Source organism: Mauremys reevesii, linkage group 3 (assembly GCF_016161935.1).
Source record: "Mauremys reevesii isolate NIE-2019 linkage group 3, ASM1616193v1, whole genome shotgun sequence".
Classification (NCBI taxonomy): Eukaryota; Metazoa; Chordata; order Testudines; family Geoemydidae; genus Mauremys; species Mauremys reevesii.
In genome coordinates this window covers 174,229,116-174,252,775 of record NC_052625.1, presented here as the reverse complement: position 1 = coordinate 174,252,775, position 23,660 = coordinate 174,229,116, and the positions used below count along the sequence as shown (strand labels likewise).

At 40.5% G+C, this 23,660-nt stretch overlaps 1 protein-coding gene across 2 annotated transcripts in view; it reads right to left on the bottom strand.

Annotated features, from left to right (window-relative positions):
• Positions 1-209: 209 nt before the first annotated feature.
• TRAPPC12 (trafficking protein particle complex subunit 12) overlaps positions 210-23,660 on the bottom strand; it is a 94,283-nt gene continuing 70,832 nt past the window's right edge. The window contains exons 7-12 of one of the 2 annotated variants that reach the window (XM_039530229.1): positions 22,173-22,245; positions 15,802-15,875; positions 8,176-8,274; positions 2,890-2,990; positions 2,015-2,102; positions 210-574 (exon numbers count right to left, since the gene is read on the bottom strand). In XM_039530229.1, coding sequence (XP_039386163.1) covers positions 332-574; positions 2,015-2,102; positions 2,890-2,990; positions 8,176-8,274; positions 15,802-15,875; positions 22,173-22,245 — 678 coding nt within the window. In that variant the 3' untranslated portion in view covers positions 210-331. Of the gene's footprint in view, positions 575-2,014; positions 2,103-2,889; positions 2,991-8,175; positions 8,275-15,801; positions 15,876-22,172; positions 22,246-23,660 lie in introns of those variants that run through there. The other variant, XR_005596154.1, reaches the window with a different exon arrangement.

Here is a 23,660-nt window from a genome sequence, read left to right as displayed (position 1 = left end):
CATCAAGAAAAGTCAGCTCAAACGTGTCACTCCTAAAAAAGGAATCCATCTGAGTAAATGTGATTGTGGGTACTACAATTAGGAATAACCGTAAATAGTAACAGACTTGCAGAGATGAAGCTGGCTACAGATCAGCACAAAATCCCAATAGTGACAGGCAAGGATTATTGTTCCAGACCGTGTAGATAGTGTAGTAATTCTGCCATATGTTCATAATTAAAGAGATTTTATTTCATTTCATTCATAAGAGGAACATTTACATATTAGCGAGAGTATGTACAATTTTAAAAATTAGTCTTTCATAAAAAAAAAATTGGTAGATGAAAACAAACTATCCTAACTTGAGACACTGAGTGTTAAAGCTATCACCCTCTTTGACAGCTACAGCCTCAAGCAGTGCTTGCTTCTTCTGCATACTGCGGGATGACTCCAATTCATACATAGTTGTCAAATTGAAAAGAACACTCTCATGTAGGTAGTGTTTAGGGTCCTGCTGAACCATTCCTTCCAACTGCCGGAGGGAATCCTTCAATTTTCCCAGATAAAGCAAACAAACAGCTGCATTGTTATTAGCCTAGAGAAAAAGATTATAAATATATATTGAGTCTGGAGTCAAACCAAATTTAATAAGTCTTCACTTTTTTTTTTTTGGTGTGCATATAATTGCAATTGTTGAAATGTATTATTTAGCCTACAATTCAATTCTTTTATCCTTGGCACTGGGAGCTTGGTTACTTTCAGTGTCTATCCCATACCAAAACTGGCTGACCTCCAACATCTGAAGTTCTAAAAGACAGAAGAATCCAAGCTGGAATTCAGATTGGTAAAAGGACTCAATAGATAATGTTAAAAGTGAGCTGAAAGTGGTTTCAGATAACACACTTGTCCTTGAATCCTCCTGCCAATTATTCTAGTTTTACACTTACATATTCCTATTTTTAAAAATGTCCTTCTCTCCCCTGCAGCTACATGAAACATAGATGCAAACAGGGGAAACTGATTTACTGAAACTGACTTTTAAGTCAATGGGTAGATTCACTAGTTAGGGCAGTCCAAATAAATCCCAAATGCTCATCAGGTTCCATATCCTGTTCATCAGAGCAAAATTTATTAAGTAACACAAGGTACAAAAGAGACAAAAGTAATATGAAATGCTTAGCAATGGAGACTTTCACACTTTCTGAAAGCTGGGGATGGGGGAGGACACAATCCTCTTCCCTAAGAAGCTCTGCAGGTCTCCCACAAATGAGGGGAAGCTGTCTCTATTTATAGCAGGTGGCATTTGTAGCCTGCAGTCACATGACTCCAAGCATGTGCTCCCTGAACTTGGTTCCCTCAGTCTTAAAGGGGCCTGGGAACATGGCACTGGGGACACATGCTTGTGCCCAGGATCAGCATACTGATACATCCCTAGAATCAGAGAGCTGCCAAATATACAAGTAAACAAGATGAAAAAAATTGACAATTCTTCTGTAATGTCTTTCAGTGATAAGAATTTTAGGCTCTGATTTACAGCTGGCTATATATGGGCAGACCCATGTGCACGCACAGATGCAGTTGCAGGATCAGGAGCCTTTAGTGTTATTTCTAAAAATAGTAATTAAAATGGGTTAAAAAAGTGTGATTTTTCAAGCTGATAGTGTCCCTTTAATACCGATGATAAATTATTTACCCATATGTTGGCAACTGCCATTTTGTTTTCCAGTATGTACCTCTAACAAAACAAAGCCAATATATAAAAGCCCTCATTGAGCCCCCTTAACATGTAACCCATTACAATGCATGCAGTAAACAATCATGCTCTTCAGGTAAACTGGTCCTGCCTTCCCCTACCCATCCCTTTGTTTTTATTTGTATCTTATCTTTATGTATAGAGAAAGCTCTTTGGAGCAGGGACCATATCTCATTTTTCTATAAAGCTCCAAGCACCTTTTGGGTGTTATCTAAATCTAACGGATAAGCTATGACAGAACCACTCAGGTGTCAATTCAATGTAGCAAATCTGGAGTCTTACCACAGCATTTGCAGGGTCAATCCTTAAAACTTCCGTGAAGGCTCTGTGAGCTTCTGCAAAGTTATTCTGACCAAGATGGAGAAATGCTCTAGAAAGTAAGTGACATGTGAGTCAGTTATCCTGAAAAACCCAAGGTGATAATACATTTCAAATGGAACTGAGATCACTTTTTATTTTTCCTCTTATAGATGTGAGAGTTTTTGACATTTGCTCTTCACAGTGTAATCATGAGCCAGCTGTGAGACACCAATTTACAGACAAATGAAGTGACACTTCAGATCACTGGCCACTTCAGATATTGTGCCACCAAAGCAATGCTTTTCTATATTTGTTATTAAAATGCAGAGAGTCATCTTAAAATAATTTCTCTATGAAACAAGTGTTATATCTGTTTCCAGAACACACTTCTAGTAGTATTTTACTTGTCAAAACATATTTAGCCAATATGATAAACACCAAAAACTGAGGACTCCATCATGCAATCTGATTTACTAGTGCATACGTTGGCACCCGTTTGAAGCTAACAAGTGTTGGGTCTGCACTAGCAAATCTATTTGCAAGATCAGAATCCAAAAGAGCTTCTTTGTTCCTAAAAGTATATATTGAAAAAATAGGGTAAAATATGCAATGCTTTGAAGAATGAGAAAAAACTTTGTAAAATCAACTCTTGTAATTAAAGAGTTTCAAGCCACGATGACTACACCAAGTAATACAGATCATATGGTGTACATGTCATTCAGTTTCACTTCTGACAGATGTAGTTACATAAAAGAGCAAGAAAGAGAAAGAGATACTCTCAAGGGTACTTTAAAACTCACAATGCACATTTTGCAAAATCATATTTTTAAATTTAATTTAGCTCTTAAATTATCTACCTGTTCATTAAAACCATAATTTGGTACTGTAGTCCATCCCATTTCTGACTCATTTTCTCAACATCTTGAAAATATTTTTCTGCTGTTTTTATATCTCCAATCTGGATGACAAAAATCACAAGAAAGTTAGGACAATGCATGAGAAAGACCCATTCAAATGATATCTTCATGGGACATTCTTCCACAAAGAACCAAAATGTGAAAACATATGAAGTATTAAAGTAACTGGCATCATAATTGTACCTCTCCGATTAGTCATTATTCACTGTGAATGGACTAAAGCCATTATCAAGGCAGACTTTTACAATTCCTCATTAAGCTCACAGAAGTGAATAAAAAAAATTACATACAGCATCCTCTTCCCTAAGGCCCTGGTTCTTAAACTGGGCTCAGTGGAACATTAGAATATTATGTAGTGGTGGTTTTGTCTCCTCATTTCTAGCTGCTTTGACAGGTGTCCAGGGTCTCCATTGTAAAGAAAATCCCAGAGGTTTGCAAAACTAGCTGGAAATGAGAAGATAGCAGAGCTACCTCCAATAGCTACTACACAAGAGAGGAAACAGAATCACTCTTAAAAGCCAGGAGCTGCCAATCATAAGCGAGACGGCGCATGGTAACCAGGTAGCTTGTGGAAGACCCATTCTTCAGATGACCACCCCACCTATGAACAGAGGAGACCAAGTCCCCTCCCGGGCAATCACCCCACAGCCAAAGACTAGAGAACAACCCCCCGCCACTGCTGCTACTGAGAGAAAAATACCAGGTAGAGAAGCCACTTAGGGCTTGGCTACACTGGAGAGTTGCAGCGCTGGTGGAGGCTTTACAGCGCTGCAACTTAGTAACTGTCCACACCTGCAAGGCACATCCAGCGCTGCAACTCCCTGGCTGCAGCGCTGGCTGTACACCTGGTGTACCTGCTTGGGGTATAACGAGTGCAGCGCTGGTGATGCAGCGCTGCTCGTCAAGTGTGGCCACACACCAGCACTGTTGTTGGCCTCCAGGGTATTAGGAGATATCCCAGAATGCTTTTAACTAAATTACTCTCTTTGTTTTCTTATGATGCCTCTCTTTGTTTTGTTGTGAACTCGGGACTCCGAGAGCTGCTTATCTAAAAAACAAACACAGCTCTTGTTTTCTGTGACCAATCTGTAACTGACTGTGAACAATCAATTGAGATAACCCACTACCATGCTGTGAATGAGGCAGGCAGGGGGATGAGTGTTTGCTTGAGGAGAGAAACAGCGGGGAGGAGGGGGAGAAAGGGAGTCCGTTGGAGCAGCTACTTATCTGGTCTGCAGGCTATTTGCAGTTAAGAGTAAATGAGGGGTTGAGGAAATTTTCAGATTTTGCAAGGCAGGGAGCTGACACAGAATTTGCAAGGCAGGGAGCTGACACACAGTGTCGGCTCCAAAAATCCACTCTCTCTCTCTCCTCTGCTCCCTGTCACACTCCACCCCACCCCCCTCTTTTGAAAAGCACGTTGCTGCCACTTGAACGCTGGGATAGCTGCCCATAATGCACCGCTCCCAACTGCGCTGCAAATGCTGCAAATGTGGCCACACTGCAGCGCTGGTAGCTGTGAGTGTGGCCACACACCAGCGCTTTCCCTACACAGCTGTACGAACACAGCTGTAACTCCCAGTGCTGCACATCTGCAAGTGTAGCCAAGCCCTTAGAAGAGTCTCAGTGAGGGTACTGGGGAAGGGGTAAGGTGGTGAATTCAGAAGTATCGGGCTAGATGATAAAGGGGGTGCATGGGTAGAAGGAGTGATGGATTTGGGAACTGTCAGAAAACAGAACTGATTTTTTTTGGGAGGGTGTTCAAGGTGTGAAGTGAATCAAATGTCACAGTTTTTAAAGTTATGAGTGACTATTTTAGGAAATAAGCTTTTCTTCTCTTTTAGCAAAAATATGGTAGTTTACAAAACTTGTTATCATGAACAATTCTTATTTCTTACCTGTATCTCAGCATTCAAGTCTCTGAATAATATGCAATTACTATACATAAACTATTAATTTATAAGTGCCTTTGCTCCATTAAACAAATGGAAAATATTTATCCCTTTTGCTTTTCCAGGATATTTGACATACAAGAATCAGTTTAAATTACTCCTGGAATTTTAACCATTTAAAATTACTTCCCCGCCACTGGATTTTATTTAATTAATTCAGGAATTGCAGTCACTTTTTTCTGAGCTAATTTAACTATTAGGATTATTAATGCTTCCAAATTAACATGAAAACCCTTGTTAGCTTCAAATAATCAAACCCATGGTTAATGTTCCTCCAATGTAATCTGCACTGCCTAACTGAATTATTTTTCAGAAAATTTTTAGGGCTATTTTTAAATCCCCTTTGCTGTAATCTATTGCAGAGACTGGGGTTAAAATAGACACAGAACAACATAAAAGCACTGGTTTGTATATTAGACAGTAATTTCACTTTTCAAGTCCTTTGATGGAGTTATTCAAATAGCAAAGAAGGGTCGGCTAGCAAGTAGATTCAGAGTACTTTAGGAGCATAAAATGAAATACTGAAGACCAAACCATCTTCACTGTTTCTTCCTAACCTATCAGTCTGAATTTGTCTCTGATGTGTCTCAAGTGGTTGCTGACAGCTTTACTCACATTACCTCTTAAAGCATCTTGGGGATAGACTGGGGCCTTTTCTGCTTTTTCCGAAACTCTCCCCTCATTTATATGATGGTAGCTACTGAAGGCCTCATTCAAAATCAGGACCTCACTGTGCTAGGTGCTCTATGAATGCATGGTAAGACATGATTCCTGCTCTAAGATGCTCATAACAAATTAAAGAGAAGTGACATTTGGAAGGTGAAGGATATAGGTAATATCAGACAGAAAACACCACACACGCTATTTTGTATACTTAAAAAGAAAATTAAAAACCCTTCAGCTATACCTCACTGCCCCTGAAACAATACATTCTTGTAGGCATTAAAGAAGAATTGGGTCTGGTGAGAAATTTGAAGTAAGAGAGAGTATACAATACTTGGCTTATCCTTATGCCAATGTTACGTCTCCCAAGACTCCACCCTCCACTTCATTTTCACAGCACTTCTTCACTAGTCACATCTAGAAATTCACCACTGCATTACTTCACACTTAGGAATTGAATTCTACTCCCAAAATATCTTTGGGACTTTCATAAATGGGTAAAATCTGGCTCATTGTGCCTCTTCTGGTTGCAATTCATGGCTAATAGAACAGTTTGAGACTACTTGAATCACTTGGCACTATTTTTCTGCGAAAGTATGAGGCTTGAGTTCTGAAAAGCTCCCTTTGCCTTTCCCCTCAGTTTCTGCAAAAGGTTTTTGTCTTCTTCTCCTGGAGTTTGCCTGTTCTAGGGTTCAAACATGCTAGACAGCTGACACCTACACATGCTGACTCCCAACTCCTCATTGCTGCACCTCTCTCTGAGTTCACACCCCTCTTAGTTTTGTTTACATGCTCAGTGACTACTTCTTTTGACATCAAATTCCTCTATCAGTTGCTTTAGCACTCTCCAGATGGAATTTGTTGCTATTAAATTTCAGTTCAGTCTACCCTCTCTCAATGAGGTTTTATACTTATTTTCATAAACAGGCAATTTGAATTCTTCTTTTATTCTTCTATTTAAAACTACCAAATAAAAACAGGAGATAATGCCAAGCAATAAAGACATTTTCCCTGATGCACCAGGCCAAAGAACTATTTGCATTTAGAAGTGGTGTTTTCATTAGCTATTGTCCAGGGTTATGTCAGCAAGCCAACAGGCGCCTCAGGCTTTATTTTCCATTCTGCTACGCTATGAGGAAAGGTCCAGTTCTGGCAGTAAAGCCACTAATTCAAATAATCCCATGTCATAGCCAACCATCAAGGAGGATGACAACTTGACAGGATTCCCTTCAGAGCGTGTTAACACCACTCTTTAAGTTGGATGGACAGACTGCTCTTCAGAGACATGGGGCAGTCTATGCCCACTCTCTCGAGGTTGAGAGTGTTAATGCAGTCACTTATGTATCAGAGAGAAAGACTCCAGGAGCAGGAAGTGATCTCTGCTTTGTTACATGACAGTGCCAAGTAAAACAACCAGGCTGGCTGATTGATTTTTCCATTATGACCCAAAATTATCAATGATGAGAACTTTGAGTAGCTTTATTCATAGTTATACCTTTCTTTAACACACATAATTAGTAGAAGTTGTCTATAATTAATGTACTTTTATATTTCTCAATTTTATAGGAATTTCACTTTAACGTTCTGATCAATTCTGATTCAGAAAAAAACCTTCAACCACCACCACCACCACCACCACATTTCTACTGAATGATCAACTACGTTGAAATAAAATTCCTGCTAGAAAAATTGAAAATTCCACAATTGGATTTGTGTGAATGACAACTTATATGATTTCAAACAAACAATAATAATATAATTATCTTTCATCCAAGTAAAAAGAAACCCCAAATAGAATAGTTTAATTTTATAGCCTTAGCACCACAGACAAGAAGAAAGTTTATAAATATTTATATCATTTAAGCACTAATATTTTCTTTATTAATAAAAGAGAAAGTCTGAAGTGTTTAACATTAGGGAATGTTACAAACCCATTCTTTATGGATTTGTGGTATACAAAATATTAGGACTTCAGTTTTCATCAGATTACTATGTAGCATAGTAATAAGAGATCATTTTTTGAAAAACAATGCAATATTCCAACAGTATTTAATAGATGTAATCTACACAGCCATATGCACACTATTTGTACACATGAAACACTGCTGCTTCTCTCTCCACAATGGAAATAATGCCATGGCAAAAGGAAGGTGAGGAAATTCTCACATGGCTTTTGGATTAAGCTGTTTAGGGAGCAGTTTGATTAACACCAGAAGCCTGTATGGGTTTGAAGAAGAGGGAAATTAGATTTGGGGTGAAATCCTGGCTGCATTAAAGTCTGTGCGAGTTCTGCTATAGACTCTAGTTGGATCAGGATCTCACCCTTTGAACGGATATAATTACTAGGTGTAATTTCCATAGCGTCATCTTTGTTAGATAATGTAATTAAGTTTGATTCACCACTGTAAATACTTTACATTTTCTAATCTAGTCAAATGTTTCATGATAGAAACTCTGTTTTATCTTATTTTAAAGATAAGACTTTATCTTACTACATTTAGGTTACCATATATATGCCTAATGAGAATAAGAACAGAGTTTTAAATACAGCAATTACTCATTACATTACTGTCAACAATGTTACTTAGCATATTCAGAGTAACATATATACCTGAAGAAAAATCCTTCCAATTCCACTCAACAGCTGAGGTTCCTGTTCTGGGTAATATTTGATGACTGTGTGATATGCATCTACAGCAAGCACATAGTCCTAAAGGGGAAAAAAAGCACATGATTAGATTTTTAAACTCAGCATTCACTCATTGTTTTATGTATGCTGTTTTTAAAAAGTGTGCGAGCAGTAAACAGATACTAATGAGAACAGGTACAGAATTAAAATCATTGCAAAAGTTTAATGTTAATGGAATTTCCTCCCAACATGGTAGTGCTAGCTGCTGACTATTCTAACCCTTCTGACTATTCAGTTCTATTGGAAATGTACACTACAGCCAGTGATAAAGTGGCAGATTTTTCTTTACATTTCTTTTTCCAGTTGGATCACGTCTCTCCTCAGCAAAATTACCAACAGAACCTGACCATTTACTCTTCAGCTTCCAATAATGTTTTAGGGCGGCATTTTCAAAAGCACCTAAGTCAGTTAAGAGCACAAGTGCCATTTAGTCTAAATCAATGGGGATTATGCACCCAAGTGATTTACGCACTTCTGAAAATTCCATGTGTAAATTGTAATACAAGGACTTCTAGTGCGATGCTCAGAATCAAAACCATATCAGAGACTAAGGGGCACAGCCTGCTCTTTCCAGGCTGTACACAAGCATCTCAAGACAGCTGGCATACACTCTGCCTAGCAGCCTACCATTTTGTTTTGTTTTGCCTCTTGAAGGTGCTCTAATCTCTGCACGTTTTAATGCTGAAAAGCAACAGGGGTCACTTTTTCCCCTAACTTACTTGGAAAAAATGCCGCAGGCATTTCTTCTGCCTTCTCCTCTACTCCATAACTGATGGGAGATAATGTGAACTTTGTTACGTTTTCTTACGGCTATATTTAAAATGACTAAGCCCCTCCTATTTCTGACCCAGATCACCACCTGTAATAATCCAATTTTGCAGTAACAAAAATCAAGAGACCTTCAATTGCAAACAATTTGCAAACTGTGACTATAATTTATTAACAATGATAAACGTATAATATTTAATAACTGACATATTTAGAGCTCTTGTTGTCACTCTGATGCACCATGTCATACTAAATGTTACTGTATCAATATTGGCTGCCCCAGAAGTTCAAAAATCCAACAGACTGACCCTAAAAAAGTCAGGAGGTTTTATTTGGTCTGCCCTCTTTTGAACTCCCCCTTCCATCAATGTGTGGGTGATATTTACACTGTTGAGAACTCTCACAAATTTTAAAACTTGAGTGAGCACGTGTGGATACAGGTTAACAAGTTACTCAAGTGCTGCTAGACTGCCTCCCCACAATTCTTCCTCCACCTCCAATATCCAGATAGGCAGAAAAGTTCTCCCACAAATCAATGGGAAATAATTCATAGAGCAGCTCAATTTATTGCAGTGCTAAGAATCATGGGATGTGTACCCAGAAGTCTTTGTGCCACACATGAGTGCATGCTGCTGTTTGAATATTATTTTGCATTGTGACTGCTCCACCTTGAGCTATGCTAACTTCAGAGGAATAACATGAAGGTAGAGAACTTGAGTTAACTCTTCGGTGAAGAGACAAAGCAGTCTGTCACTTCATATGTCTAAAGGGACAATTACATGTAACCAATTACACATAATATAAACGCAACAGTAAAACAAATGGGATGTTATACTAATTCACTTTTAAATGCAATATTTTACAACATAAAATAATTCCAGTAATTACTCTGCGGTCATTACCCTAACTTTTATACATATATATAGTTTTTCACCCCACATCAGTATGAGCAGGGTTGGAAACCACAATCTTCAGATCCAAAGCACAGACCTCCTCCACTTCAGCTCAGAGAGTAAGTGATAGGAGGAAAGCATGCTGTTATCTGTATGAGGGCTAGCCCATGCAGGGAGACACCACACACACAGTTAGTGGGTTACAGAAATGGAAGGCTGGACATCAGGGTAACTGGTTTGTATTCCTGGTTCTGGGAGCAGATTCTGGCGTAGCGGTTACAGAGAGCATAACCTAATGAAACAATGCCCCTGCTTGGGACATATGTAGGCTTGTATTCTGGGTGTAAAAGGGTGAGTTGCTAACACTTCAGCTAAAGAACCACACCTCTTTGCATGAATGCAGTAGCAGAATCATTAATCTGTGTGGCTTACCCAATACACTATGGCACAAAGCCACACTGCACTAGTGTTAGTTATACAGGCACCTCATTTGACAGGTTCCTTCTGGAAGACTATGTTGCAAAATGGATAAACTTAGCTCTGTCATATTAGAGACTTACTTGTGTTTCATTCTCAGCTCTGCCTGAAGTGGGCTTGTGTAAGCTACCAGTTATCTGTGCAAATTGTGAAGGACAGTTACCCTCCCGTACGATATGAAATCTTGGCTTATAATAAGGGTTGAGAAGGGTACAGAAACGTTAACAGCAGACACTGGAAGCGTTAGGACTAGAACTCATAATCTTGGGGCTTAAAAGGTTCATGCACCTTCCACTAAACTATAAAACATAAGTAGGCAGTTCTCTCTCTCACACATTGCTTCCTAAAAAAAAAAAATCACATGAAGGCTGAAGATTTTTGCATCATCATGAGAATGCCTGTAGGAGGGGACAAATTTGCATTACACATGATAAATTTATGAGAATGGGCAACACCGTGTTAAATTTTAATAACTGTTGAATCAAGCACTGTTTAGATGTAAACCTAGATAGACTTACTCATGTAAATAGTTCCAATGAATCCAATCAGGCTATTTGCGTGAAGAAAAGTAAAATATGTTTCTTGTACTTAAATGCATCTGTATTTGTATTAAATAATCTTTGCAGGTTGTTTAAAATTTGTGATTTATTTTAAATCTGAATAATTTAAATATGATCTTTAGTTCATTGGAGGTAGGAACAAATGTTCATGCTCAGTGGTATGCTGGGATCAGGTACAGAAACTAGAGACTAATAATCACCTTTCGTTTTTGCACCCTAAACTGGTCATTAGGATTAGTCTTGAGAAACTGGTCCTGAGAAAGGAGGATATGAATAACTTTTTTAAAAAGGAAAAAAAAAACTTGCCCTTTTCCCTCTCTGTAATACTTGTGTAGTGGCTGTGAAAACAGAGTTTCACAGTGTTATGAATCCAGAAGATAGTACTACAGCATAATTAAAGCAAGAGAGAGGACAATTAATGCTGTCTGTCTTTTAAATCAGAACAGAATCCAAATCAGAAGAGAGTCCTTAGACATCAGACTCTTGCGTAACTAGTATAGATTGCTGTCTTCCCTTCCTCCCCACATCTTTTAATTGCAGTAGACCCAGATACCCCTCCCACCCCGATAAAAAAATCTCTTCTGGTTTTGGTTCTATTAGCAGCAAACTATCCAAAAGTGGGTACAATTCTGAATAAATAAGTTCTTATGTTCTTTATATGTTTTAAAATATACACTTGCTTTTAATTAGAGTGCATCTATATTATGCATAGGGATGTCATTTAAGAGTTTATTTTTCAGTGAGTTAACAAATTTGGTAAGACTGCAAAAGTTTGGGATGGAACTTTTTAAAAATTAAAATGTTTCAGGTTGACTTAGTAAAAATGCAATGCAGATTTTGTGTGTGTGTGTGTGTGTGTGTGTGCGTGCAATCAATCAGATTGCTGAAAGGAGATAATGCACAGCATTAGTTGGATCTGGAATGAATGCTCCCTCATGCTGCTGCATTCAGTAGTCTAGATATGATGAAGACAGGAGAAAGATAATTCCGTATCTGAGGAAGAATGGTCAAGTGGTTAGAGCAGTGGTTTTCAAACTGCGGGTTGTGACCCAGTACTGGGTTGCGGAATATAAGACATTGGGTCAGCACCGCTGACCGAGCCGTTAAAAGACCCTACGGCGGTGCTGTCCGGCTAAGGCGGGCTAGTCCCTACCTGTTCTGACACTGTGCTGGACCCGGAAGCAGCCAGCAGCAGGTCCGACTCTTAGGCAGGGGGGCCACAGAGCTCTGTGTGCTGCCCCCACCCCGAGCACCGGCTCCACACTCCCATTGGCTGGGAACCGGCCAATGGGAGCTGGGGGGGCAGTGCCTACAGGTGAGAGCCACACGGAGCTGCTTGCGCACCTCCGCCTAGGAGCTGGACCTGCTGCGGCCACTTCTGGGGCGCAGCGTGGTCCATGGTGCCAGGACAGCCATGAAGCCTGCCTTAGCACCTCCACTGCACTGCTGACCGGGAGATGGCTGAGGTAAGCCCGTGCCCCAACCCTGCACACCAATCTCCTGCTGCCCCAACCCTGAGCCCTCCACAAATGCAGAGCCCCTCCCTGCACTCCAAACCCCTCATCCCTGGCCCCACCCCAGAGCCTGCACCCCCAGGCCAGAGCCCTGACCCCCTCTCGCACTCCAACCATCTGCCCCAGCCCTGAGCCCCTCCCAAACCCCTCATCCTCAGCTCCACTGAGTCACAGGCATCAACAGTTTTCTATAACTGGGTAGCCAGAAGAAAAGTTTGAAAACCACTCGATTAGAGGACTAGCCTTGGGTAAAGGAGACCCAGGTTCAATTCTCTGTTCCACCACAGGCTTCCTGTGTGATCTTGGGTCACTTCTCTGTGCCCCAAATCACCACCTGTAAAATAGTATTCTTTTCTACCTAACAGGGCTATTAGTGAGGTGCTCATGTGGCCATGTAAGGACAGAACTCCATGGGTCGCGTAAGTTTTCCTTTCAGGATGGTCAAGAAGAATGACACTGAGGGGAATTTATTGGGTTTAATCTTTAAGGCTGGGTTTATTAAAAGAGCCTAAAGGTGTTAGGCACCCAACTCCCATGGAAACTAATTATTTTAGGCTCCTTTGACAATCCTAGCCTTAAAGATAATCTATAATTATATTTCAACAAATACTAGTTAACTTTTCTAGCCAAAGGAAAAGGTTAATAAAATGTACAGCTGGAAATTAGTCCATGTTTTTTACACCAAGTTACAGGGATTATTATTATAGTTCAGTAAATAACTATTATTATCATCATCAGCAGCAATCTACCCAACAGCACAAATGATTCAACAAAGTCCTTCAGAATCAACACAGAATTATATCCCAATATAATATATTGTCACTAGATGGCGATAGATTGCACTGACTCAGTTCAGAATTTGTTTATTCATTACACCGGAAAATAAAAAGCTTCAAAACTGAATGATATATTTTACAATGAATACTCCTCTAGAAGTATATTACATACAACTGATATCTCTTACAGATATCTGAAGCTTTGTGTAATTAATTTTCTCAAAAAATGCTGATCCTCAAAAAAGACCATGTTTAAAAATCATTATTTGAAGAAATAATTTGTTATCAATTAAAGCAGAAGGCAGAGATGAATATATGAGCATTGTGTGTTATTAAGACTGTTTTAACATTTGGGAACATTTAAAGGAAAAAATAAACAAGAAGCCAATTTACCTCTGTCAGAGGGTTTGTGGCATGTACAGTACAGATTATCTTCACATTTTGTCCTGATTTTAATTGCAATATGACTTATGTTTGAAAATTGCTCTTAAAAGATTCTGACTCTTATAAGGCAGTTCTTGAAAATTATGTGCATCATGGGAAGGCACATGCAACATATTCAAGGCCAAGTTTAATACAGGTAATGGCTATGTTGGGGTTCAATACCAACATGTATTATTATGCGGGAAATCTGAATTCTGGAAACAATCTTGGAATTCTAGTTTCCTAGATTGAGAGTTATAATACAGATTGTGAATACCCTTGGTTTTGAGAAATGCAGGAAGGAGAATGAGTTGCAGTTCCCTTGAAGCAACCTTGTCAGAAACACTGATGACTGGCTTAAAAGTTGGAGTTCATGCCACTACTGAAGTGAGAAGAAAATACCACAAAAAGGACGAAAGGGGAACAGAAACAGGAATGGGATAAAGAAGCAGAAAAGACGAGGAGTGCAGAAGTGACTAAAGGAGATATAAGGAGCTTGGGGAAAAAAATCAGTATAGTTACAAGCAAAGTTACTGTATAACTAGTTGGAAGCCTGCAGTGTTTGTTAACTATATTTCTTTAACTGGATATTTTTATACTCTAGTTATAGATTAAAGTTTGGGATGGAGATTAATTTTTTTTCCTACCTGCATTTCAAAAAGGAGAGTTTTCTGAAAACTGACTGTGTCTCAGGATTCTGATTCAAAAGAGACTTGTTTGCTTTAAAGACAGAATGGGGCTTCCTTCTGACCACCCTGATTTGCTGTGCTGTTGTATTTACATAAGAGGGAATAGTGATGATCTCACTCTAACTATTCTGAATATATATTTCCATCTCCTGGGATCCTCATAAGAGCAAAATGCTGAATTTTAAGGCAGGCTCTGGGCAACTGACACTTTCATACCTGTACATCATTTGAGACATTATTTCAGTTTTAAAAACATCAAGAAAACAAGGCTTAAGAGTAGCTTATTCAGCTTTATCGAAAGCCAGATTCAGGAATGATGTTGGGCAACTAGGATCATAAGAATGGCCATACTGGGTCAGACCTGGATCAGACCATGTGGCCCAGTATCCCATCTTCCAGCAGTGTCCAATGCCAGATGCTTCAGAAGAAATGAACAGAACAGGCAATTGTCAAGGTATCCACCTCCCCTGTTGTCCACTCACAACTTCTGGCAGTCAGTCAGAGGCTAAGGAAACCCAGAGCATGGGTTGCATCCCTGACCACTGATGGACCTATCCTCTATGAACTTATCTAATTCTGTTTTGAACCCTGTTACACTTTGGGATGTTGTGAAGGCCAAAACTATAACAGGGTTCAACGCTAGGAATATGGAGAAGTTCAGAGCCTGGTCTGTGAGAGGTTATAGTGCGGATAGTGTTGCTCTGGGGTTTTGATGCTAATTGATCCATAAAGTAGCTTTAAGATCTGCGTTGAGGCAGTCCATTGCTCTTGCCACAAGCTTAGCACGGGGGCATCCCTATTCCCATGGCAATGAGGTCTACTTTGGAAGAAGTTTGTTGTTCCCTCTTTCTGAATGCAAGGCGAAGCTGCTGCACAAAATGGAGTAAGATGGCTTACAGGAGGGGGAAAAAAACCAGGCAAAAAACAGACAACTCCTCTCTGACTGTTCCTACCATTGCAGCTATAGGAGACTAAAAACTCCAGAGTCAGAATCTTGTTGCACAGACATATGGACAAGGCAGAAAATGTATTTGGATGTCTCGAGTCTTTGTCACACACAGAGCCTACAGTATCATTACTGTGTGCTACTAGAGTAACATTCCTAGTATATAGTTTGAGAAAGACAGAGAGCATATAATTGATTTTAATTACAGTATTTAGTTAAGTGTTTGAAAAATTCAATTTAAAAATGCAAATTCTGTATTGTTATTGCATGTGCTCTGAAATGATTTCAAAAGAAATAAGTGTAGATATGGTCCTAAAGAATATTGCTGCAAATGGTTATCTATTAAATAAGTAATTACTAAGTCTAATTAATTCTTCACTAAGCTAAACCTTGTACAGTCAGGTAGTCTTCCCCTATCCATGCACCGGTAATTCTCTTGCACTTTCTCTGACATTGTATTCTAGTATATACGGTAACTCTGCAGTTATTGCCACCCACGTACCTTCATCATTAGCAGACAGTTTGCCATGGAGTACATCACCCGGCCCAGACGTGACCTCCACAGCTCAACAGAGGCTACAAAATAAGAGCAGCTTGTGAATGTGCACAAATAAATTAGAGGTTCTTTCTAGCCATCAATTATTGGTCCTATGAATTCTGATTTAAAAGATTCCCCTTGTTAACATCACTGGGCTTTAGCATAGAATTTTTAATTCTTTGCCACACCGTACTGTCAGATAGAAAATACTGCCTCTCTCAAAGGGACTAGTTTGATTGGTTCTAGGAATAGAATATCTGCATAAATGATGCAACGATGCAAAAGCAACAGACAACCTTTCAGCTTTTAGTTCAGGCAACATATTAAATACTAAAAGAAGCCACACATTTTCTAAGATCAGAACAAAAGATACATAGAAACATCTAAATAATTATTACCATCAGCACACAATTGTGTAATTTATGGGATTAAATTTAATCAGCTAAAAACCCAAACATAGGCTGAAATCTCATCTCAAAGCCAGAACATGCAGGGTCAGAGCTCACTGAGTCTGGGACTATATGTGTTTGCCTCTGGCTTAGTGATATGGTGGAAAAATTTGCCGAGCCTGTCTGTCTTCTCTGCGCTCCTGGAGCTTGCAGGCTTTAAAGGCTGCAGCAGCAGATTTCTCATTCCCTTGGTTTGAGACAGACTCATGATGTTGTAAGAGAATGGTTCTCCTTATGTATGTCACAGGGACCATAGATCAGCAGAGCCGTGCAAATCTGAGGATATCCGCTTTATATCTTCAGACCATGTTTGTGGATCACGGATCGGATGCAGATACAAATTTTGTATCCATGCAGGGCTCTATAGATCAGTACTAGAAATAAAATTAGTCTTTTGTTCTTCAAAAATAGACATCAGGGGTATTAATCTGGTACATGATTGATTTTGAATTAATTATTTGAAAACAGATATTACGGCTCACCCTGACAATCAACTCTCAAAGTCGCTGTACTGCAGTTGGAGAGACAGGGAAAAAAAGGGGGTTGCAACAGAACAGTGATAACTCTTTGTTCTTGTGTAGCAATAAAGGGGTCTGTTATAAAAACCATGGCGGGTTACAGAGAGTTAATTTTCTTTAATGATTTACAAATGCCATTCATTACAGGTAATAAAAGCTTGGTGAGACAGGTACAAAATATAACCTTGTGTTCTAGACACATTAAAAACTGAGTGCATAGTTTTGTCTCCAAGATTGGACCAGGTATTTAATTTATAATAGCTTCCTTAGTCATAGCTCTCTTATATCATTCAGCAGCATAAGTCATATTTTAGATATTTTCCACCCCAAGTTCATGTAAAACATGTATTGCCATAACTGGGAGTGCCTTGCATACCATGAGAGGACATTCTACCCCCTGTTTTCTACCTTTTGTTTCTTTCTGAGCCCAGGGCAGAAACAGGGCAGTGTTAAATAACTCTTCCTAATTATGTTACCATCCCATTTTTGAAGCAAATTTAGGTTTGTCAAGTGCATTTCCTGATGTTTTTGTGCTTGTGTTGTCTCTAAATGTTAATATTAAAAAAATCTGGGGTTACATTGGTCTGAGTTCAAGTTAGGTGATTGGAAATTAGGCTATTATGTAGCTCATACCATGTGTCAAACTTATTGTGATGTGTTTAAAAAAAGAATGCATTTGATTATAGTTTATTGTTTTGTGTTGTGATGTTACTTGGTTATAAAGAACACTTTCTGTTATAGCTGGCACTATTAAGATATATATGTGGTAGCCAGGACAGGCACAGAGTAAAGTAAAAACAGCAGCGAATGAGAACTTTCAAATATGCTGGAAAATGTCACCTAGATGGCTGCATGCATTTCTACAGCTGCTCAATACACAGAAGACAATGGGAGTTTTGCACATTAAGCAGCAACAAGCTCAGGCCCAGTAAGTCCGAAGGATGAACAAATATGAAAGATGCACCAAAAGAACACTCAGGAGGCATTCTTATTGCTGGCAGCAAGGGGCTAAAGAATGACATGGGAAAACAAAAAATAGAAACCCAATACCTGATGATTATTATCTGGTAACTTTGTAGTAGAAATGACAGTAACTCACCTTGCAAGCCCTTGCTGCTACACTATCAATCTGAACATTCCATCTTAATGGTTATTAATTTAGGCTCTGATTGTACAGTGGCTCTATGCTCTGAACTGCCATTCATTTCAATGGGAGTTCTGTGCGTGGTGCAGCTGCAGACTTCGTTCCTTATAGAAAACAAACGTGCTGCCAGGCAAATGGTGCAGTGCTAAATCTCTCCTCCTACTGAACAATTGGAAAATGAGACGTTCTGCTCCACACTAGAGAAGATGCATGTAATGGGCTGGTTGGTGCAGCACCTACTCACACTGGCAATAAGGAAATTACTCCCCAGACATAATCCTCATAATGAATTAAGGTTCTCTTCAGCCACAGTTAATAAGGTTTGTTTCAGCTAGATTTTCCACCAAAATATAGTTTCCTGCAGCTCAAAGTGCAGCACAGGGGCATATAGGGAGCAGAGCCGACCGAACCCATCAGGCAACAGCAGCCAACAATCCCCGCAAGCATCCCCAGGGCCCTTTGGCAGTGTTAGGCAGATAGGCAGTTGTAGTCCAAGCACAGCAGCATCTCTCCCAGCTGCTCAGCAACTCCCTCCCCTGGTTCCTGCTGACAACCTCTTTTTAGCTCTTTCCCCTGCTGAGCTGAGCACAGCTCTAAAGGCAATTGCAAACACAGTGGCGTAGAGCAAGGAGCTAGTTACCTGCCGGTGAAAGGGGCAGCTTTTAGGGGATGGAGCTAGTAAGTGGCTAGGACAGAAGTCTCTGCGTATGTGACAAAAAGCAGTCAGTCTTTTAGAGGGAGGGTGGGGAATAGCAAAAAGGCCTGGGGAAAATGAGGAGGGAATCCATGTGGGAGAAAGCTATCGGGTGGAAAAGAGTGAAACCCTATGAAGGAAGCCAGGTATGGGGAGGGAACAGAAGGTGAAAACAGAGCCACATAGAAAGAGAAGGAGCTTCATTTTTTTCAAATAATTTGAGCAAACGGCGAGCGTTGTGTACGAATTTTTGTGAAAGGTGAAGTCTTTCTTTCTGCTTTTTGGTCTTGTCCTCAGAAAAAAGTAAATTTAATATTCACCAGAATACATATGCAAATATCTGGCTGCTAGGTGCTTGCACATGCCCTCTCTTCCCCCTAAAAGGCACTTAGTGTATGTAGAGATTTGTCTAAAGCAAAATTTCACATTGGTTGGCAACTATACCCAAACTGATTTATTCTCTTCCCACCCTAATGGTAGACAATGATTTCCTAGACCCTCTAGGGAAACAGTATCCTGGAGGAATATTAACCAGGTTAACTCATAGATTGTTGGCAGTGGCAGAAAGACTTTTGGCTTCTTGTGATAGGACGTTTTAACCCCTAGCTTGCTGGACATGGTAAGGGGTTCATCTGCCCCGTTACAGTGCCTAAAAAGTCACGTCAGCTAAAATGTTCAAGTGCACTTAAATGACGTAGGTGCCTAAGTCCCATTTTTCTAAAAAGTGACTAAGGTTGCCACTTCTGAGGTACATAATACCTGGCACACCCAGGATGATCCTCAGCCCATAAACTTGAAAGCTGGCAGTGTACTGAGCACCCTTGCATATTTATTGGGGAAGCTACCTCATAAAAAAAAGATAACGTTTGGATGTCTAAGCTAGCCAATGGGAGAGGCTAACGAGAGGGGTGTGTCCTAAGCCCCGCTCCTCTGACAAAGTTAGGTGCCTAAGTCCAGGAGGCGCTTGTGTTCTGCTTGCAATACTCTCATGATGTCAGATGATATAGGTGTCTAAGTGGTTCCTTGCAAGAAATGCTGGAGGAGGTGGTGATGGTACCTCCCTTATAATTTTTAGCCCAGTGGTTAGAACACTTACGCAGGATGTGGAAGACCTGGGCTCAAATCTTACTCTGCTTGATGGGTGAAAGGGTTTAAGCAAGGGCCTCTCATCTCTCAGAAGTGTGTCCTAACTATTGTGACAAAGTTCCTGCTCTACCTTGGTGGGTCCTACGCTTATTGGAGGATTTTGCTAGCCTCAGAGATCTTCCTGTGTTGGATCAGGAGTTGGGAGGTTTTGGGGGGAACCCGGGCCCGCCCTCTACTCTGAGTTCCAGCCCAGGGCCTGGTGGATTGCAGCTGTCTATAGTGCCTCCCGTAACAGCTGCATGACGGCTACAACTCCCTGGGCTACTTCCCCATGGCTCCCTCCAAACACCTTCTTTATCCTCACCACAGGACCTTCCTCCTGGTGTCTGATAATGCTTGTACTCCTCAGTCCTCCAGCAGCACACCCACACCCACACCCACACCCTCACCCTCACCCACACCCACACCCTCACCCTCACCCTCACCCACACCTTCTTGTGCCTCTTGCTCCTCACACGCGCACCACAAACTGAAGTGAGCTCCCTTTTAAACCCAGGTGCCCTGATTAGCCTGCCTTAATTGATTCTAGCAGCTTCTTGATTGGCTGCAGGTGTTCTAATCAGCCTGTCTGCCTTAATTGTTTCCAGAAAGTTCCTGATTGTTCTGGAACCTTCCCTGTTACCTTACCCAGGGAAAGGGGACCTACTCAACCTGGGGCTAATATATCTGCCTTCGATCACTCTCCCATAGCCATCTGGCCTGACCCTGTCACACTATGGGATTAAGGGATAGTCTGATGTGGGGCTCCCTCAGTCTCTCCTGTTGAAGCAGTTCCACTTTATATTAATACTTACATAATCATAGGGCCAGAAAGAGAAAGTGCAAATGAGACTATAGGCCAGTGGTTAGGGCACCCACCTGGGGAGACCCAAGATCCTGTCCCCCAGCTCCAATCACTCTTTCACTATATATCCAACTTCAGCAGGAGAGATTGAGGATACTCCACACCAGAATATCCCATAGCTCAATGGTTAGAACACCCTCCTGAGAGATATGAGACCCCTGTTTAAATCCAGTATCCCCATCAAGCAGAAGGAGATTGAACCTGGGTCTCCCACATCCCAGGAAAGTGCTCTAACCACTGTGCTAAATGTTATAAGGGAGGCAGCAGCACCACCACTTCCCACTCTTCCAGCTGGATTCTGAAAAGTCCCCATCCATTAAGCATGCTCTCAGCACGCTTACCAGGCTGGGCCCAGCAGGAGAGATAGACATCTCCCCGCCTATCTTCACCTGATTTGAGGATCCCGCTGTGGGTTAGGCATCTGGACGCCATGAGTGAGGTGTTGTGCACATGCACAGAGGCAAAATCTTTGGTTTCTTGGGAACTTTTAAAGCAAAAATTTAGGTACTGAATGAATTTAGGGTTAGGAGGCAGCTCAGTGGTTTGAGCATTAGCCTGCTAAACCCAGGGTTGTGAGTTCAATCCTTGAGGGGGCCACTTAGGGATCTGGGGCAAAAATTGGTCCTGCTAGTGAAGGTAGGGGGCTGGACTCGATGACCTTTCAAGGTCCCTTCCAGTTCTAGGAGACTGGCATATCTCCAATTATTACCTAAACAGGTTTTATGGATTGTAGTGGAGTTTAGGCGCCTAAGTCTCATTGAGATGCTAAAGCCCTGATCCACAAATCTCATTGATTTTCAGTGAGCCATAGAATCTCCAGTGCCTAAGACACTTTAGAAAATGTTATTCCTCATCCTTACCTGTGTTTTTCCTTCCTTCCCATCCCTCCCACCCCACGTGTTTAAAGGTACTATAGGGCTGCCCCTCCCCCCCCAAAAAATGTTATTGGGGAAAAAGGAATGTTTTTTTGGTCAGGAGTCTCAAACAGCAGCTCCTGATTAAATCCCCTTTCTTCCTGCCCCATGATCTTGAATAAACAAGTTAATTAAAATAAAAAGGAAAAAAGAAAAAGTCTCCCATAAATGTTCAATCTAAATAGGGTAATACACAGCAAAAGACCCTCCAAATTAATATAATCTGCTGGATCTAAAGAAATTTCTCAGATTTCAGGGGAGAAGACTGATGGAGGCAATGAGCCTCTTAACACAGATGTCCATCTGGTCTCTCTCCAAAGCCTCAGCAATGAATTGATTTTCTTGTACACCTAACACTACAGAATGGAAGCCATGTTCTTTGTTTCTTCAAACTACAAAGGAGATTTTATTTACTGCACCAATTTGATCAAAATAAAAGGTGAAACTGTGAAATGAATTCCAGAAAATAAAAATACAAGGTGTATCATTTCAGAGGCCGAAGAGACTATTCAATCACAAAAGTACTCTTTTAACAGCTTTGGGGCAGTCTTGTGAAAACTTTTGGCATACCTGGGCAAGTGATAAAAATACACTGCCTGTAAAAAGAAATTTAAAAAAATGCCTACCTTGTCGGTTCTCTTGTGTAATGTTAGTCATACTTCCATCTTCTGCTAAGCCCTGCTCCAAATTTTCTAATATCTGTAGGAAATTGTTTAAAACTAACATGAGTTTAAACAGGCCTTCTGGAATTAGGCAGCATTTTGTATTATACGCAAGTTATCTACAGTTGTCATAGTCTGTATGTAAAACAATTCAAACAGGAGTGTTTCACATGGACACATTTCAAAATCACTGATTATTACTATAGCTAGATCAATCATAACAGAGAGCCTTTGTACTGTAGTGCTGATGTTAGAGTTCAGGTTTATGATACTCACAAAGCATTAAAAGACAGCATACACCAGGGACATATGCATTTTGTTAAGCAAAATATCAAATATGCCCCACAAGAGAATGATGATTAGCTCTTGCAAAAATGTCAAACTGATTCCAGAAGGGAACTAAGAGGTTTTTAAAAATTTTATTGTAGGTATCCCATAAATTCAGTGATGCTCTAGTTTTAAATAGAATTTGCCTTTTTTGTTCTTAATTAGATAATGACACTTCTAACTCTCAGCTCCATTTCCTTCCCAAAGTTGGGATTTTGTTGCTGTTTTTTATTTATTAGAGATTTTAAATAATATAAACTATGGAGTGAGCAAAAAACTATGTTTGCTGGATTATCTGGAGAATGAATATGTATAACTATTGGAGCTTCTGGCTTAAGATATCTGCACTTAGAAAATATATATATCTACAGTTTCATTTGTAATGTAAGCCAATTGCATTTCTCCAGTCCCGCTATGGTGTATCCAAATGTGTCTCTGACTCCTGAAGATTACCCTATTTTTGCTGCTTCCCATCCCCTCATAAATCACTGCATTTCAGTTTCATCTTTTTGGTCACAGTAGACTGAATGGGACTCCCTTAAGAGCCTGTTAAGCCACTCACTCTTTAATTAGCTGGTGAGTTTAGTTTATCAGCAACATAGGAGGCACTCCCTCTCCTGGGGGCTGAGTACACTGAGTACCTAGTGCTTTCAGCTCATGCCAGTTTAAAGAGAGATTATTTACAGTGCAGTAGCACTCAAAATGTGCTTTGTGCTTTCCAAACAATGAAAGAAATAGGGTAAAATTGTCAAAAGAGATCAACTGATCCCACAGCTTAAGTTCTATTTTTAAAAGTGCCTTAGGGCTTGGCTACACTTACAAGTTGCAGCGCTGGTGGAGGCTTTCCAGCGCTGCAATTAACACCCCGTCCACACTTGCAGGGCACAACCAGCGCTGCAACTCCCTGGTTGCAGCGCTGGCTGAAAACCCATCCGGGTTGGGGTATAAGGAGTGCAGCGCTGGTGACACCAGCGCTGCTCAGCAGGTGTGGACACTCACCAGCGCTTTACCTGTCCTCCAGGGAATAAGGAGCTATCCCAGAATTCCTGTTCAGCCACTCTGCACATCAGTTTGCACTCTACTGCTCTTGCCTCAGGTGACCCGCCCTTTAAATGCCCCGGGAAA